Below are 18,241 nucleotides of genomic sequence, written 5' to 3'. Positions count from 1 at the left end.
AAAAATCAGTACGCTGAAAACTACAAAACATTGATGAGAGAAATCAAAGACCTAAGTGAAATGAAGAGTTACACTGTATTCATAATTAGAAGATTCAATATTTGTTAAGTGGTTATCTCTCCCCAAATAGATCTATAAATTCAACATGATCTCAATCAAAATTCCTGTAGATATCAACCACCTGATTCTAAAAGTTATGTGAAAAGTAAAGGAACCAGAAGAGCTAAAACAACTTTGACACAGAAGAATAAAGTAAAAAGAGTCACACTACCCAATTTTGACTTACCATAAAGCTACAGTAATCAGGACAGTGTGGTGTTGGTAAAGGGACAGACACATAGATACAGGCAACAAAAGAGAGAATCCAGAAGTAGACACACACACAAATATAACGAACTGATTTTTCTTTTTTTTACAAAGGTGCAAAAGCAATCAATGGAGAAAGGATAGACTTTTCCACAAATAATGTTGGAACAATTGGACATTGATATGTTTTTTAAAATGAACATCAACCTAAACCTCACACCTTATACAAAAAGTAACTCAAAATGTTACGTAAAATCTAAATCTAAAATGTAATGTAAAAATGTAAAATCTAAAATTTTTGGAAGAAAACATACAAGGAAATCTCCAGGAGACAAAGCTAGGCAAAGTGTTGTTGGACATGACACCAAAAGCTCTATCCATGAAAGAAAAGAAATGCAAGATTGAACTTCATTACAATGAAAAAACTTTTGCTCTGTGAAAGAAAATGAAAAGACAAGCTACAGATAAGGAGAAGACACTCACAGATCATACATCTGGCACAGGACTTGTCTCCAGAACACAGTAAGAATTCTCAAACCTCAATGATAAGAAATAAAACAACCCAATTTTAAAATGCTAAATGATACCACTACACACATATTAAAAAGGCTAAAATTAAAAACAAAAAACAAAACCTGACAATATCAAGGGTTGGTGAGGAAACAAAGCAACTGGAATTCTCTATTGTTTGTGAAAATGCAAAAGGTACAGCCACTCTGGACATGAGTTTGGGAATTTCTTAGAAAGCTAAACATACACTTTCATATGACTCAGCAGTCCTACTGCTGGGTATCTACCCTAGAGAAATGAAAAACTATGCCCTAGAAAACTGATATTCATATGTTTAAAGCAACTCTACTCATCGTTGCCCCACATGGGGCGATATAAAATAAAAATGAAAAGAAAAAGTCAGTGACTTCCCTATATACCAGAAACAAACAGCTAGAATTTCAAATTTTAAAAACACCATTTACAGTAGCACCCAAAAAAGGAGAGAAATAAGTAAAACAAAAACAAAAACACAAGGTAGGTAAAAATCAAACAAAATATGTTCAGAATCTGTATGCAGAAAACAACAAAATTCTGATGAAAGGAATCAAAGATGTAAGTAAATAGAGAGACATTCTGTGTTCACCGATTGCAGGACTGACTACTGTAAAGATGTGAGTTTTTCTGGTTGGACCTACAGATTCCATGCACCCCAATCACAGTGCCAGGACACCAGATATTGACAAACTGATTCCAAAGTTTGTACGTCAAGGCCAAAGCCCCAGAAGAGCCAACACAGTACTGAAGAAGAACAAAGTTGTAAGACTCATACTACCCGACTTCAAGACTTACTATCAGCTTTCAAAAATCAGGATGGTGTGGTGCTGGTGAAAGAGCAGATAAATAGATCAACGGAGCAGGACAGAGAGCCCGGGGATAGACCCACCCAAGCAGAGTCAACTGATTTTGATAAGGGAGCGAAGGCAGTTCAAGGGCACGAGGACAGTCTTCACGACAAACGGTGCTGGGGCAATGGGATGCCCACAGGCAAAAAAAGTATTTTAAAGAATCTGGTCACAGATCTTACACTTTTCACAAAGTTAAGAAGTTGAGCCAAAATGGATCTTAGACCTAAATGTAAAATGGGAAACTGTAGAACTTCTAGAATTACGTATCCGAAGACCGTATCAAGAAAATGGACCAGGACCTGGGAGGAAATACTTGTAAAACAATTATAGGACAAAGGACTTGTATCCAGAATATATGAAGAATTATTATAACTCAATGATAAAAAAGATATACAGTTTAGTAAAAAAAGAACCAAAGGTATTTGAATGACCAATAAGTAGGCTCCTGACAATGTGTGTAACATCACCTGTCATCAGGGAAATGCAACTTCCCACCACCGAGAGAACTAAACACCAGGGAGAACAGGAAATGTGTGAAAGTCTTCACAGCACTGACTTTTATAGACACCATGCATCTCATACATTGCTCCTGGGAGTGTAAAAACTATAACTACCCTGCAGAAAGTAGTGATGGTACCTTACAGAATTAAGCATTCACCTGCCCTGTGGTCTAGAAAAATTCTTTAGGTATTTACTCAAAAAAAAAAAAAATTTGTCTACAAGGACTTATACGAACGTGCGATAGCAGTTTTATTTGTATTAGTGGAAAAAAAAATGGAAGAAAACCTAAATGTTTGTTCATCATCAGGAAAAATGGATTAACAAGTTGTGGTTCATCCATGAAACAGAATTCCATTCGGCGATAAAAAGGAGCAAAACTCTGACACTGGAAACAAAATCAGTCCACCTCCCTGCTGGCCCCCAGGTGGAGACGCGGGAGTCTGGTTACATTTGATTGTCCCCAAGCCTGTGATGAAGTAAAGCAGGAAGCCAGACGCCTCTGATTAGGGGCAGGGTCGACTGGGAAGGGACGCGAGACTTTCTGGGAAAACGTTCCTATCTGGGTAAATGTGTGGGTTACCTGGGTTTGTGCACTTGTCACACAGGTGGAAGTCCACTATTAAGACTGGTGGGCTCCGCACCACTTAAGTTTTATCAGAAAACAAAGATTGGGCTTCCCTGGTGGCGCAGCGGTTAGGAATCCGCCTGCCAATGCAGGGGACACGGGTTCCAGCCCTGGTCCGGGAAGATCCCACATGCCACGGAGCAACTAAGTCCGTGCGCCACAACTACTGAGCCTGAGCTCTAGAGCCCGCGAGCCACAACTGCTGAGCCCATGTGCTGCAACTACTGAAGCCCACACGCCTAGGGCCCGTGCTTCACAGCAAGAGAAACCACCGCAATGAGAAGCCCGCTCACTGCAATGAAGAGTAGCCCCCGCTCGCCGCAACAAGAGACAGCCCGCGTGCAGCAACGAAGGCCCAATGCAGCCAAAAATAAAAATAAATAAATAAATTTTTTAAAGAAATAAAAACTTAATTAACATTGATTATTCAGTGTGAATGACCGTGGAACTCCAGTCAGGAGGTCTGTGCGGTCATGCGGTTCTGTGTGCTCTGACCTGAGCAGGTGTTGGACACCTGGAGACCAGGCCCCAACTGCTGGGAGTGGGGTAACAGTTAGGGAAGGACGAAGGCCAGCAGCTCCCGAGGCGGACAGGAGGTCTCCCCATGCACTCATTCACCGCGTGGGCCCTGAGGGGAACCCGCTGTCGAACAAAATAACCGATAATCTGTAATAGGAAGAGAAGAGTATTACTTAAGCCAGACTGAAGACTATAGTCCGGAAAACAGCTTTCCAGATGACTGGGAAACTGCTCTGCAGAAGCAGAGTTTTCAGCAGTTTTATAACCTGTCAGAACAAAGAACATCAATCAAGTCAGGGTTACATTCCTTCAAGGTTTAAAAAAAAACAGACCAGCGGGTACACAGCGAGTCAGCGTGACTTGGTGCCTGGGAAGGAGTCTTGTCCTCAAAACAGCACCAGCATCGGCGTCCCAGGAAGGGAGGCATTGCATCTTTATTTTTAACATGGACATTCTTTACTTCTGGTCAATGTGCCCTTTTCTTTAATCATTAAAGCAGAGGTATCCGTACAATGTGCGTCTGATAAGCCACAAACAGGCTGCTCGAGTCAGCATCAAATTCAAGCTAACGCATGTGTAAGCCAGAATGACTTCCCCAGACCTCAATAGGTGAACATTTCTTTTATCACCGGCTTCTGTGCACCCAGCCGTCAGGTCTCAGTGGCTTCCAGATTGTTCCCAGCTCCTCTGAGAGGGCGGGGGCCTCGTACAAGGGAAGGACAGACACACACACACACACACACCGCACACCCCAGGCTGGAGTCTGGGGGCTTGTCCGCCTTCCAGGGCGAAGTCGGGGGCCAGGGGACAGTGGGTGGACTTCTGGCAAGACTGGCCCTGGGGGACCTTCCTGCGGGGGCAAACCTCACCCCTCTCCCTGGAGGGCGGGGGGGCCAGTCGCCTTCCCCACCTCTGGGAAAGTCCTAAACCTCCAAACTGTGTACCGGGGCAACCGAAAAAATCAGCTCCTAATCCTTCAGGCTGCGGGTCCCCACTCCCTGAGTCTGAGCTCCAGGAGGGACAGATGCTGGGTGGGAAAAAGAAAACAAGAGGGCCTGTAAGGGGTGGAGACACGGCCCTCCGAGCAGCAAGACTGGTTCTGGTGGCAAGGCTGGAAGCCTTGGCTGGTTTCGGGCCCCAGCGTTGAAAGTGCCGTGACCTGCTCGGGGATGCGGATCCCCAAGCCGGGGCATCGCCAGGAGCAGGGCGTCTGGTGGGGAAACCAGGGATGCTGCAGGTGACAGGTTCCATCTGGGGCGTAGCCAGCCGACGAAGGTGGCCAGGCCCTGCTCTCACCCTCCACGCTCAGCACCCTCTGCAGCGCTGGGCCCAGCTGAACTCCTTGGAAGGAAATTCATACTGGTTTTGACGGGCTTTTTTTCTCCAATCTTTGGAATCGCTGCCTGGGAAGGAGGGAGGGGGAGGTGGCGGTGAGGGGTGGCCTTGCCGTCCACCGAGGGGCAGGTGGAGGACAGCAGGACAGGGATGGGACGTGGGGGAGAGAGCAGCAGCTGCTGCGGGGCCTGGGGGCCCTCCAGGTGGGCACGAGGTGGGGGCTGTAGAGGTGTCACCTGTGCCCCTTTCCCGGGGGGTCCCCTGGCGGTGTTTGGACGCCAGGCCTTTGCCCGGCAGAGACCACGGCTCCTGGGCTCAAAGCCACCTCCCCTGCTCTGTCCACCCTTCTGCAGGGGTGAGGGTGGGGGCTCAGGGAGAGGGAACCCGTCTTCCCCCGGGCGACCCCGCCCTGCTGATGCCTCCGCCCCACTGTGCCTCGGCCCCTGCACGGGCTGGCGGGTGACAGAGCCGTGTCCCAGAGACCCGGACCTGGGTCTTCAACAGAAGGTGCCTCCGACCCCCAGCTCATTCCTCCTGCCCTGGGAGCGTCCTGCCAGGACTCCCTACTGCCCCGGCCCGGCCCCCTCTTCCCGCTCCAGGACAGGCCTGGGAGAGGGGGTTCAGCCCAGCCCCCGGCCCCGGCCCCTGCCAGGCTCCCTCCACCCCAGTGGCCTCCAGCCTCACTCAGCCTGTCCCCTCTGCTGGAATGACTGCTGCCTCAGGGCTGCCCAGCGGATCCAGTGCAGCCCCCACCCCCCCGAGTGTCTGCCCCTCCTCCTGCACGTCCTGGGGTCCCTGAGGAGCGTCCATGACCACGACCTCGGGCCTTGTGTTCTTGCAGCCCGGCCAGCGTCCAGCACCGAGTCACCAGCAGAGTCCTGGACTCCCGGTCCCTCCGACTTGAGGCCCAGCGACGTGTCTCCAGGAAGGGGGTGCATTGTGGGCGTGACTGGGGTGCGGGGAGGGGGGTCACAGGGGATCCCCGCTTGCCCTGGAACAAGTTCACCACATGCTGGGAGCTGGAGGCAGCCCCTGAACTTCCCAGCCACCTGTTTTGCTCAGGACTGACTCACTGCTCTCTTAGAAATGCATGTTACGTGCCCACCCTCCAGGCAGACAAATTAAGTATAAGGTGAAGTGGGCCCATTTCTGCAGGTTCAGCTTCCAAGGCGTCCAGAGCAGCCCTGCCAGGCGCCCACAGTTTCCCCACGCAGGGACTCCTGGCCCAGCATGCAGCTGCCTTCCCCGGGCGAACTGGTGGCAGCAGATCCACAGGGCAGGCGGAGCCGGGGACCTTCGCACAGGAGGGGACACGGCGCAGGTGCAGGGAGCTGCCCGGCTGTGCCCGTGGAGCCAGGAGCCCGGTGGGGTGGGGGTCACAGAGCCCTGCCGGCTCCGACGGAGGCTTTGAGGAGCAGCGCAGGGTGGCCGAGGGGCGGGCCGCTGCTGGGGGAGTTCCTGGCCCACCTCCCGCAGGGTCGCAGAGGCGGGGCTGGCGGTGAGGGCACAGGTGTGAGGACACAGGTGCGGCGAGGGCACAGGTGGTGTGAGGGCACAGGCGCAGCGAGGGCACAGGTGTGAGGGCACAGGTGTGAGGGCACAGGTGCGGCGAGGGCACAGGTGTGAGGGCACAGGTGTGAGGGCACAGGTGCGGCGAGGGCACAGGTGTGAGGGCACAGGTGCGGCGAGGGCACAGGTGCGGCGAGGGCACAGGTGTGAGGGCACAGGTGCGGCGAGGGCACAGGTGCGGCGAGGGCACAGGTGTGAGGGCACAGGTGCGGTGAGGGCACAGGTGTGAGGGCACAGGTGTGGTGAGGGCACAGGTGTGCAGGCACAGGTGTGGCGCTCCCACAGCCCCCACCCCCCGCCCTTGGGGCCGGGCCGCCAGCCCCTGACACGTCAGTCAGCTCAAGTCCCCTGCTGAGCCCGGGCCCTCTTGGAGCCTCCAGGCCGATGGCCAGTCTGAACACGTCCCTCTCCTTCTTCTTTGCCACCTTCGCCCTCTGCCAGGTGGCCAGGAGGGCGGCCAAGGCCCTGCTCCCCGGGGGCACCTACGCCCGCTTTGCCCGGGAGGTGGTGGGCGCCGCCCAGCTGGGGGCCTGCTGCCTGGAGATGCGGACGCTGGGCGACGTCGGCCCCTGGGGAGGGGGCTTTGGCCCCGACCTGCTGCTGACCCCGCTCTTCCTGCTCCTCCTGTTGCACGGGGCCGCCCTGGACGGGGCCTCGGCCGATCCCGCCGTGTCCCTGCAGGAGTTCCTCCTGGCCGAGGCCTCTCTGCCCGGCACGCTGCTGGACCTGGCAGCCCAGGCGCTGGGCATGCAGGCGGCCTGTGCCCTGACGCGGCTCTACTGGGCCTGGGAGCTCAGCGACATGCGCGTCCTGCAGACCCTCACGGACGTGCACTGCGGCTCGGCCCTGCGCGCGGCCGTCCCCCACGCGCGCTGGTGGAGGGTTCCTGCGCCTTCCTCTTCCGCCTGACCCTCCTCCGCTGCCGGAACAGTCTTCCCGTCTACAGGGTGCTGGCCGGGGCCCTGCTGGTCACCATCATGGCCTACACGGGTGAGACCTGGCTGCCCGTCCCCCGGGGCCCGTGTGGCCACCCCGCACACTCGTGCCTGTGGACACGCAGGAGAGGGGCTGCTGGTCGAGGGGCTGCAGAGTCTGCGGGTGGCCGTTTCCTGGGCACCTGGTGGGGATGGCGGCCAGATGGGCTGGACACAGTGTGTTGGGCTGGGACCCCGGCCCCTATCAGGGCTGTCCTTCCTAGCTGGGTCTGTCTACACCCCCCAGCTGTCCCTGTTCATCCCTGAAGGCCTGCACCTGAGGCAGGTAGGGCGGCCGGTGCAGCTTCTTCAGGGCCCAGGCTCTGGTCTGGAAGGCCCTGCACCCTCGCTCACCCCTCCTAGAGCACCCAGGGCTGCCGTGTCTTCCTCAGTCCCCTCCCCCCTCCCTCTGGGCCCCATGTGTCACCCGAGAGGCAGCCCCCCACCGCTCCCATCCCCCCTCCCATCCCCCCTCCCCCTCCTACACCTCCCATCCTCCTCCCTTGTCTGGGTCCGTCCCCCGACCCAGGCCGAGCCTCCTGACCAAGCTCTCATGGGGCCCCTCAGCCCCTGTGGAAGCCGCCCAAGGCTCTCCCCAAGGCCCAGGCCCTGCTCTGGCCCTGCCCAGGGGAGGTCCCTGATCGCCAGCCATGGTCAGCTGGCCTGGGGCTGAGGGACACTGGTGCTTCTCCACGTGACCCCTCTCGGTCCCCTCCACCCCTCTCTCCTGTTGCTTCTTCATTAGGCCAAGTCTCTCTCCACGGTCTCTCTGTCTCTTTGCCTCCCCTTCTCACTGCCTCTGTCTCTCCATCTCTGTGTGTCTCTCTCTATCTCTCTCTTTCTCTCAGAGATGACCTCCTGCAGCTGCAGGGTATGGAGAAAAGGGCTGGGGAAGAAGAGTCCATCCAGGGGTGAGAGGTCAGGATGGGTGTTGGATGTCCCTGGAGAGACTCTTGTCCCGGCTGCTCCCTGACCCCATGACCTTTGGCCTGGTGAGTGGCCCTCCTCCCTGTGTCCCCGTCAGTACAAGGGAATGAGGATGCGCCGAGCCCCCGGCCTCTGTGCCAAGAACCAGCTCAGGCCCGGGCCCAGAAGGACTCTCGGTGGGGATCTGGGGGCTGGGCCGGGTCCCGGTTGGAAAGGTGGCTGCAGGCAGGGCCAGGAGAAGCCCGTGTGCGCTTCCTCCCATAGCTGGGCCCCTCACGTCTGCCTCCTTCAACCCCGCCCTGGCTGCCTCCGTCACCTTCCACTGCTCGGGGCACACACTGCTGGAGTACGCCCAGGTATACTGGCTGGGCCCTCTGACAGGTAAGGGGCTCAGGGAGTCCCTGGGGGCAGGTGGGCAAGGCCAGCCCTGGGCGGTGGCTCTTATCTGGGGGACAGGAATGATACGCAAGGCATTCCAGGTGGACATACCTGAGGGATTCAGGAGCTGCTGGTACCCAGAGTGCTTCCTGGCTGCGAGGTCCTGTGGGGAGGGGAGAGGGCCAGGTCAGTGATCCCAGCTGCCCTCATGGGGCTCCAAAGGCTCCCTCTGTGATGTAGACGGGGGAAGGGGGGCTCCTCGGCTCCAGTTACAGACCCTGCAGTTAAGGTTCCCCAAGCCACGTGCCCCTCCCTGACCATCCTGGAGGGAGGGGCTGTGAGTGGCCCATCTTGGTCTGGACATCGTCACAGAGGGGGCTGGAGCCAAGGAGGAAGGTGGAAGGGTCTGGGGAGAAGCAGACCCTCCGAGGGTGCTGGGCAGACAGGCGGGGACGGTGCCCCTGTGGGGACTCCCAGTGTCCGGTCCCGTGGTCCCTGCAGGGCATCCTCACAGACCCCAAGCCAGGGTCCCTTGACCAGGCGCTCGCTGGGCCTGGTGACAGTGGAGTCCCAGGGGAAAGTGGGCCAAGTTAGACAGTAAGAGGGACCACGCCTCCGGTGTAGGGCTGTGGACGTGGGAGTGGCCTTCTCCTGCGGCTCCTGGGTGAGGGCCCCCGGTGACTCCCAGAAGCGGGGGGGACCCCCTCAACTCACCCTGCCGTGGGTGCCCTTCCTTCGCTGTACCTGTGCCGGGGCAGAGGAGCAGCAAAGGCCCACTAGCAGTGTGGCCGCAGGGCTAGGTAACGGTGCTGTCCTCAGCCACCAGATCCCAGGGATCCGGCCCCGGGGAGTCTGAGGCCCCGGGTGGAGGTCACACCCTCCCCTGCCTCTGGTCGCAGCCCCTTGTCTCCACTGAGCTCTCCACAACCTCATCAGATGGGAGTCGGGGTCCAGCGGAACTCTGGGAGCTTCCTCCCACTTCTGTCTACACGGGGTGAGCACTCAGGGAACCTGGCCTCGGCTTCCTGGGGGAAGGGAAACAAGCGAGGGGGGCTCCTAGGCCGTTGTTACTGTTTGTAACTTCCGCTCTGGGTGCACCTAGTCCTAGGAAATGTACAAAAAAGGCCGTGTCCCCTCCCCCGCCCGGATCCCCTCCTCCAGGCCGCGTCTTCCCTTTCAGCTGAGTGTTTCGGGTTTACTGGGCCGCACGGGGATTTCTCAGTTTAGGCCTCACCTTGGGGAGGGCGCAGATCCGCTGGGTGAGACCAGCGGCCAGGCTCCACTCCGCTCTGACCCTGTCAACACTGGCCCAGAGGAGCCCGGAGGCCTCGCTCGGTGTTCCACGTATGTTTCCTGACTCCAACACCAGTGTCCCCTTTGTCAATGTCGCCCAAGAGGTATGGACACCCGGGAGTTCCCCCGACAGCTCCATCCTTCCTCGGGGGATGCCCTGGTCGCGTCCTCTGCTCCCTCCGCTGGATGGGGTGGGGCACGTCTCCCCCAGAGTCCTGAGACGGGGTCCTGGCAGGGAAATTTGAAATAAGACGTCTTGGCTCCGAGCCCACATGATTGCTGGTTGGGCGGGGATGGAACTCTCCTGGTCTTGCCTCAGCCCCGGGCACCACAGCAAAGCACCCACAGCGAGAGGCTCGAGACCGCTGGTCGCGTGCTCACCCAGCTCCCCAGCTGAGCAGCAGAAATCGGGGTGGGGGCCGTGCTGTGTCTGAGGCCGAGGACGTCCCTCCCTGACTCCCTGGCTCTGTGCTCCCCGTGCTCCCGGGCGCCCCTGGGCTTGTGGCCGCATCGCTCCCGTCTCTGCCCGTCCTCACTGTGTCTCCGCCTCTCCTCCTCCTAGAAGGACACCAGTCACACTGGATCGGGGTCCACTCTACTCCAGCGTGACCTCATCTTCATTTAAGTACTTACACCTGCCGAGATCCTATTTCAAATAAAGTCACACTGCGAGGTTCCGGGAATGGCCTGAATCCGGGCGAACACCATTCAGGTCCGTCCTGCCTCTAACTCCAGAGCTGCCATGGCGACGTCGAAGCCGTCAGGATCCCCTCGGGAGCCGCCTGTGGAGGAGGCTGGGGGCGAGCACCTGTGGGCACGCGCCCGCTTTTGGTCCCCACGGCCTCTCTCGACCGTGATGAGGGCCCAGGCGGGCGTCCAGGGTCCTGGGACCCAGCACTTCTCCCGCAGACCTGCAGTTCTTCCTCCCAGCTTGGTGCCAGGTGAGCCCCACCTCCAGGGGGCCTGGGCTGCCACCTGCTGAAACTCTGGGGCACCCCCTGGAACACTCTGGGCGGCTCCCCGGCTTTCTGCACGGTGCCAGAGGAGCCTGCCCCCTGATTCCGTTAGCGTTTGTCTCGCCTTGTTTTCTGCTCCCCTCGCCCGATCCTGGCGGGCTGACACCGTTTCCAAAACCTCTTTCAGTCTTTTTAGAGCCGTTTCAGGAAACAACAAAACAAGGCCTTGTGCTCCATTTTCCATCTTTATCCAGAAGTTCAGTGAGAATTTGCCCTGAGGACTCGGAGGCTTGGAGGCAGCGCCCGTAGTGGTCACGGGCGGGAAGTCAGGGGTTCCCCTGTGCTGGCTGACCCCGGGCAATCACTTCACCTCTCTGGGCCTGTCCCTCCTCTGTAGCGGGGGTGGGTGGTACCAGCATCCACCTGAGGGTTAAAAGAGGTGCAGCAAGAGGGGCTGGGCACCTGTGGGTACAGGGGCCATTCTCCAGAGCCACGGTGTCCGCGGAGCAACGGCCCCTCGCTTGGAGCACCAGGACCCGAGGTGGGGCACCCGCACATCTGTCCCCGCAGAAAGTCCCTGCAGCCTCTGCACAAACCCTTCCAGGACAGAAACCGCTGCTGCCTGGGCAGTAAATTGTATCAGGAAATTAGTTCAAGAAAAGCAAATATGTGGGCAGCGCCATAAAGCATATCAGCAAGTTATTAGAATTATTCCAGGAGTTTAGAATCTCTATTTTGAAAAATGTTAACATTGCAAACCAAAATCCACAGGCTTGGAAACAAAAATTAAATTTAAGGAACCTGGCGTTAGAAAAGAGCACAATTTCCACGTGAAGCGTTGATGAACCAATTACTAACATGCACGACAACTTAATAATTAATTTTTCGATATAATTGAAGATACAGTGATAAAATGCACAAAGAGGTGTTTGCAATTACACACAAATTATGAGTCAGTTTCTTATATGACCTCCACAAGCTACAGGAAATATGAAAATGGCACTGTATAGATTTACATTTAAATTCAAACTGTCACAAAACTGATTTGTATGAAGAGTTAAATCTTTTTAGAAAACTTGCTCTGAAAGAATCATCAGCTCTAAATGTCCTAAAATTTACATTTCAAAATGATTAGAAAGTATCCCAATGCTCTCACAGCCTATTCATACTCTGAACGGTCCGAGCAACAATTTCATCAGCAGAAAGAGCCTTCTCAAAGCTAAAAATTGTCAAAAATGATTGCAATCCTGTATTTGCTCAGAGTGACGGATACTGCTTTCAGTTAGATTAACTGAAAATGAAGTTGCCGAATGTATAAATTTTGATTACCTAATTAAGGAATTTGCAGAAAAGGGAGACAGGAAAATCGGACGAGGGATCAAAATCTCTCATTGATAAAGTATTGTTTATTGTGTGATATAAAAGTCACACCATGTTTTTCACACTAAGTTTACATTGTAAAACAATAAAACAGCCAGTGATTTTACCAGCAAAATGGGTTTATTTAGGAGCCGCAAATAATTGCAGTTCGGGACACGCAACCATATGCGAGTCTGGTAAAGCTATGGGGCGGAAACTCTTCCATAGAGGAGAAGCGGGTTTGGGAGGGGCTGTTAATAGGCAAAAAGTCCATTGGACCAAGCAGGACTCAAGACCGGTTCTTGGAGAAACAGAACCATTCGAAACAAAGGGACTCCACACGGTACACAGAGGAATATTTTGAATATTTTTGCTGAGCTCTAAGCATTTCAAAAAAAAGAGTCACGTCTCCCAGGCTTTAGAGACTGGCTTTGTATGGGCTAAGGCCTTCCCCAATCAGCCTGGCTAGATTTCCAAGGGGCCCCTGAAACCGGTTTTAGGAGATGCAACCTTTCTGGGCTTGTGCGTGTGATTTCCAAATTAGAGTGATCTCCTGGGTCTTTTTTTTCCCCCCATAATCTCGTGCTCCCCGTGGTGTGTGTCTGTGACGCTGCGGGCTCTCTGGGGCTGGCAAGCCTCCCCGCCCTCAGCTGCTCTCCGGAAAGCCTGTCACCTCTGAAGTCCTCCTGCCAAGCCCGTGTGAGCCAAATCCAACAGAGCCTCTAACCCAATTTTAATTCACCGGAAGTGCAGGGACGGAGGGAGCGGAGTACAGCACCCACCTCCGGGAAGGGGTGGGGTGCACCCAGGGCATGGGCTGTTCTACAGGAACCCTGACCTGGACTCCGAAACGCCAGAGTCACGGAAGAGGCAAAATGAACAAGCCCAGGGGGTGCGGCCACGCACTCACACACACGTGCTTACACACGTGGTTCAGGGCAGAGCCCCCAGAAGGCCCCTCCAGCAGCCGGCCTGCCCGCGGCGTTCGTCGGGGTCTGGGCCCCAGGCTCGCCTGGCCATTGGCAGCACCTGTGCTAACCTGCACTAAGTGGCCTGGACGCCTGCTTCTGTGGTGGAGGGCACGCACTGGTCATCGTCCTGACGGGTGCTGGTTAAGCCCCTACGCTGTCCCCGTGCTGGCCACTTAAGGAACGAGCGTCGCTAACCTGCTCCAAGGGCCTTTCCTTGGTCCCCTGGCTGCGCCCTCACAGCCCCTGTGCCAGGGGTGGGAGAGGCTGGTCTGACCGCGCGGTGCCCATCGCAGCCCACGGGCCCTCCAGGGAGGAGGCGCGACGGGAAAGAGGTCAGTGGGAGGCCAGAGAGTCCGGTGCGCAGCTGAAGGAGGCCTTGGGGCTGCCCTGCTTCTCTGGGGGGAGCCCCCCAGGCGTGGGCTGCTCAGGGCCTGCTGTGGTAGATATAGGAATCAGGGGAGCCCGCTGTGGGCAGTGGGCGTTAACCGTAACCTGGCTACAGGGCGAGAGGGGCTGCCCTCTGCTGAGGCCTCCAGGCACAGCCCAGGAGCTTTCTCTGCACCCCTACTCCTCCTAGACCCTCCAGCCCCTGATGGTCTAAACTGCCCATTTTGAAGGCAGGAAGTGACCAGGGTAGTGGCGGGAGGGGCGCTGGGGGGGGTGCACTCCAGGGGCTGCTCTACTGGGCCTGCAGGGAGGGCCGGGCTGCCCTGTAACACCTCTGGCTTCCTGGGCTCCAGACACCAGGCTCCGGAAAGAGCTCCCCATCTCTGGCCCGCTGCCCCTCCCTCCCCCCAGCACACTCCCACCCATCCTGGCTGTGTGGGGTGTGGGAGCCCGGCTGTGGCGAGGGAGGGGTCTTTTGGAGAGGAGTCCCGTGCCTGCAGAGAGGGCCCAAAAGCACCCCTCCAGCTCCCAGAGCTTGATTTCTAAACCCATCCTCAGATCAAAGGAACCAGCACTTCCTGGAGAAATGGCTGCTTCTAGGGCTGGGGCTGGAAATACACAAGGTAAGCCTGGAGCATCTTGTAGCGCCAGGAAGGTAGGAAACCCCCCCAAACACCCACACTGGTGGGAGTATGTCAAAGGGACAAGGACCCAACTGAAAAGGTTCCCCAATGGCCAAGACTGGAACAATTTGGGCAACAACAACAACAAAAAACTACTCACAGACTTAGAAAACAAACTTACGGTTACCAAAGGGGAAAGGTGGGGGAGGGATAAATTAGGAGTTTGGGATTAACATATACACACTCCTATATATAAAATAGATAATCAACAAGGACCTGCTGTATATCACAGGGAACTCTACTCAATATTCTGTAATAACCTAAATGGGAAAAGTATCTGAGAAAGAATAGATACGTGTATATGTATAACTGAATCACTTTGCTGTACACCTGAAACTAACACAACATTGTAAATCAACTATACTCAATATAAAATAAAACTTTAAAAAACAACAAAAAAAAAACTGAGTCAATAACCCAAAGCATAAAATAAATATCCACGAATCCATGCTGATAAAAATAAATGATCGCATAAATAAATTAATGAGGTAGAAGAAACTCCTGTGTGGAAGAATTCCAAACAGTTGATGCAGATACTCTGCTCTCAAGGAGGGGAGCCTATCTCCCACTCCTTAGGTGTGGGCTGCGCTTAGTGAATGCCTTCCAAAGATGACATGATGGAAAGAGGGGAGAAAGAGCAACTTTCCAGTGGAGACACCTGACATGCACCACCTGAGGCAGGTGACCACTGTCAACATCCACAATGAACTATCATGCTGATAGTACGTACACAGATATGACGAGAAGAAAATAGCACTTTACCTCTGTGTCTTCCTCCCCAAGCCCACAATCCCAGTCTAATAGTGAAAAAAGGCCAGATAAATTCTAATAGAGGGACATCCTACAAAATATGTGCCCAGTACTCCTCAAAATACGTGCCCAGGTCATCAAAAACAAGGAAAGTCTAAGAAACTGTCACAGCCAAGGAGAGCCCAGGAGTTAGGACAGTTAGATGTAACGTGACATCCTGGATGGGATGCTGGGACATGAAAAGTACATTAGGTAAAACTACACTATAGGAATGAACTATGGACAGTAGTCAATAACAACAGTCGATATTGGTTCGTTGACTGTACCAAATGAACCACACAAATGTAAGATGCTAATAATGGGGAAGTGAGTACAGGGCACATGGGAACTATTTATACGATCTTCTCAACTTGTCTACAAATCTAAAACTATTCTAAAAATAAATTCTACAGAAGAAAGACAAAAACAGAAGGAACGAACAGTAAATAAAAAATGAAATGGCAGAACAAAGCCCTATCATGTCAATACCCACATGAAATGTAAATGGATCAAATATGCCAGTTGAAAGAGCCTGGCAGAATGGACATGAAAACACTAGTCCACGTTGCCTTTCACAAGCTGACTTCAACCATCATCAGACAGGGAGGTTGCAAGTAAAAGGATGGAGAAAGATACGCCATGCAAACATGAACTAAAGTCAAGTCAGAGTGGCTATGTTCATATCAGATATAGACTGCAGAGCAAAGAGAATTACCAGGGACAGAGAGAGATATTACACATTGATAAGAGGGGTTAAATGCACTAAGAAGACAAGGCAATCGTTAATGTATGTGCACCAAACCGCACAGTCGCACTAGAATCCTTCCCCGTTTCTACAAGTCTTTCTAGACTTGTATAGTTGGACGAGCTTCTCCCTCACCCCCTTTCCCTGGACCCCCCAGGAAAACAGAGGAAGCGCTCTGGGAGGAGCTGCCCGTGGCCCCTTGTGTTGAGGGTGAGCACACACCGGCCCTTTGTGCCACATCTCCCCACCGCTTAGACAGCCAGTGTTTCAATCGCCTGCTCCAATTCTCCGTCAGACCATTACTCTGAAGATGAAAGTGTCTTCTCTGGTCTGAAGAAACGGAACTCGACCGTACAAACTGGTGCAAACCCTGCTGTTCCAGTTATTTGCTGGCCCTCTGAGCGCTTGCATCTACCACTGGGCCCGCAAAGCCCAGGGCACGGTCAGCATCTGCTCCTAGTGGGACCCATTTGTGGCCACCTGGGGCCATGGGGCATCAATCTGACTTGTCAGCCCTGTGGGAGCCACTGCCAGCCGGGAATCTACCCCCAGCCGTCTGCAGTCTCAGTCTCTCTCGCTGATGGACACACAGTCTTTGTTGGCACTCTGTGCCTCAGCGGGTGCAGGAGGACTCTGTAGAGATTCAGCCCATCTCTGCAGGGCTGCAGTGCCCACATGTCCACTCATTTCATGGGTCCCTGTGGCCACCTTAGGCAAGAGCACCGGGATAGCCATTTGCCAATTCCAATCACCTCTGATCCTGGAAGGGGGTTCTTCTGTTGGGTATCGAAATGTCCTAGTTTAATGCACCCCTTAAATTTCCATAGTAATTTGCATGGGACCATCTCCTTAACAGATCAGTTTTCTGTTGACCATCTACCTGATCGTATGGCCAGGCCACTGGCCACCACCCATGAGTCAGTAAAAACTCAAACGCAGAGGCAAACAGCACGCAATTCAGCCCATTGAGCTGATTCGTTTTTACCTTCTTTGATCAGATGGTGACCATCCAAGCAGAATGCTGCCCATTCCCCTTGGAACTGCCGTCCGAAAACCGGGCAGCCCTCTGTTGGTCCGTTGAGAGCTGCTTATCGGGCACCGTCCATGCGGTAGTGGCGTCTGGCGGCTCCTCAGGGGTTCCAAAGTCAGTGCAAGGGGGAAAGAGGCTCCCTGATCGTGGATATTCCTCTGGGAGCATGCACCTGTATAAATAAGTAAATAAAATTTCCATCTTATTCTGGAGCTCTTCCGGTCACTGACCTCCCCACTGGCGGTTTCTTTGGCATCACTTAGGATGTTTCAGAATTACTTTATGTCCCTGGGTAAGAGGAGTGGTCTCGATCAAAGCCCAATAGCTGACCAATCATCTCAGACGGAAATGTTCCGGTCCAGCATCCCAGTGGTCCCCGCTGGGTGGCGCTCACTGACTTTTACTCTAAGGCCCAGTCTGTGCTCCACATGGGGCAATAGTTCTTTTGCCTTATAGTTCAATTTGTCCTTACTGCGCTCCAGCTTCTACCGGACATAATGAAGATGGTAATCCCCTTTCGTCCATCAGGCGCCCTATACTATTTCATATTAATAACCTCTGTGGGCTGGACAATCTCACTGACCCGCATTTAGAACTCCCAATCAATGTTGGCTGAAGGGTGGGTTTACACGCCTCCTGTTTTACAGGATTAGGTAGGGGATGACGTCCCCAGTCAGACACAGTACGTATCCCCAGAATACGTCCTGCTACAGCAGATGCAAACACCTCCCCTGCAGTCTGTTCAAGCATTTCAATTTTCATCCGAAGTTTCACCTCAATCTCATCAACTCTTGCATTCCTTTCTCCTCCTAAGATCTAACGTTCGCTTCTATTGGGACTTCACCCACAGGTTTTGGAAACACAGGGCATGGGCTCTAGGTCAAGGGGTCCCAGAAATGAGTCACCTCCGAGTTGCCCCCACCTTCCCACGAGCTTCTGAAGATCTAGAACCAATAGAGATGCTTTTCCCCACTAAAATCATTTTTATTTTCCCTTAGAAGGTGAGGGCTTCCAAGTTATTCCATTTGTGGGAAGTGTAATTACAGTATCTTGTTGTCGCAAACAGGGTAATAAAATAATCCAGTACCACAGCAAGAATTTTGTTTTGTCTTCTAAAATAATTTTGATGTTTTTCTCTTTCAGTTTTAATGCTATCATCTAAGTGATCAAACAACGTCTCACATGGGGACCTGATAGAATTATAATTCTTAGGATAGAGTTTTATAAATGTACCTGTTATAAATGTGAATCTTATTAGTCCCCCACTGCAGTGAGTAATAAAACAGATGCTGATTGCTGACGGAGCCTTCCTGGTGATCTTTGGCTCTGGCCTTTATGCAGGTGACCGTTTTATCAAAGGTTTCACCGCTAAATATCATGGGCGGCCATTTATCCTGACCCTCTAACGGCTTCCCCACTTCCAGGCCTCAAAGCCGACACCCCGAAACTCAAGCTTTGCCTGGGGTTCTCCAGGCCCACAACCTTCCCCGAGTCTGA

General features: G+C 53.9%; 1 protein-coding gene across 1 annotated transcript; it reads left to right on the top strand.

The window, feature by feature from the left end:
- Window positions 1-6,636: 6,636 nt before the first annotated feature.
- Window positions 6,637-18,241, top strand: AQP12B (aquaporin 12B). Its single transcript, XM_036857686.1, is given in 8 exon segments — window positions 6,637-7,120; window positions 7,123-7,242; window positions 8,418-8,534; window positions 9,468-9,525; window positions 10,560-10,765; window positions 14,056-14,120; window positions 16,713-16,858; window positions 18,169-18,241. Coding segments are annotated over 8 exon segments (1,269 nt in total).

Source organism: Balaenoptera musculus, chromosome 7 (genome assembly GCF_009873245.2).
Source record: "Balaenoptera musculus isolate JJ_BM4_2016_0621 chromosome 7, mBalMus1.pri.v3, whole genome shotgun sequence".
NCBI classification, from domain to species: Eukaryota; Metazoa; Chordata; class Mammalia; order Artiodactyla; family Balaenopteridae; genus Balaenoptera; species Balaenoptera musculus.
The sequence above is the reverse complement of the archived record's forward strand: the minus strand, read 5'-3'. Positions and strand labels throughout refer to the sequence as shown.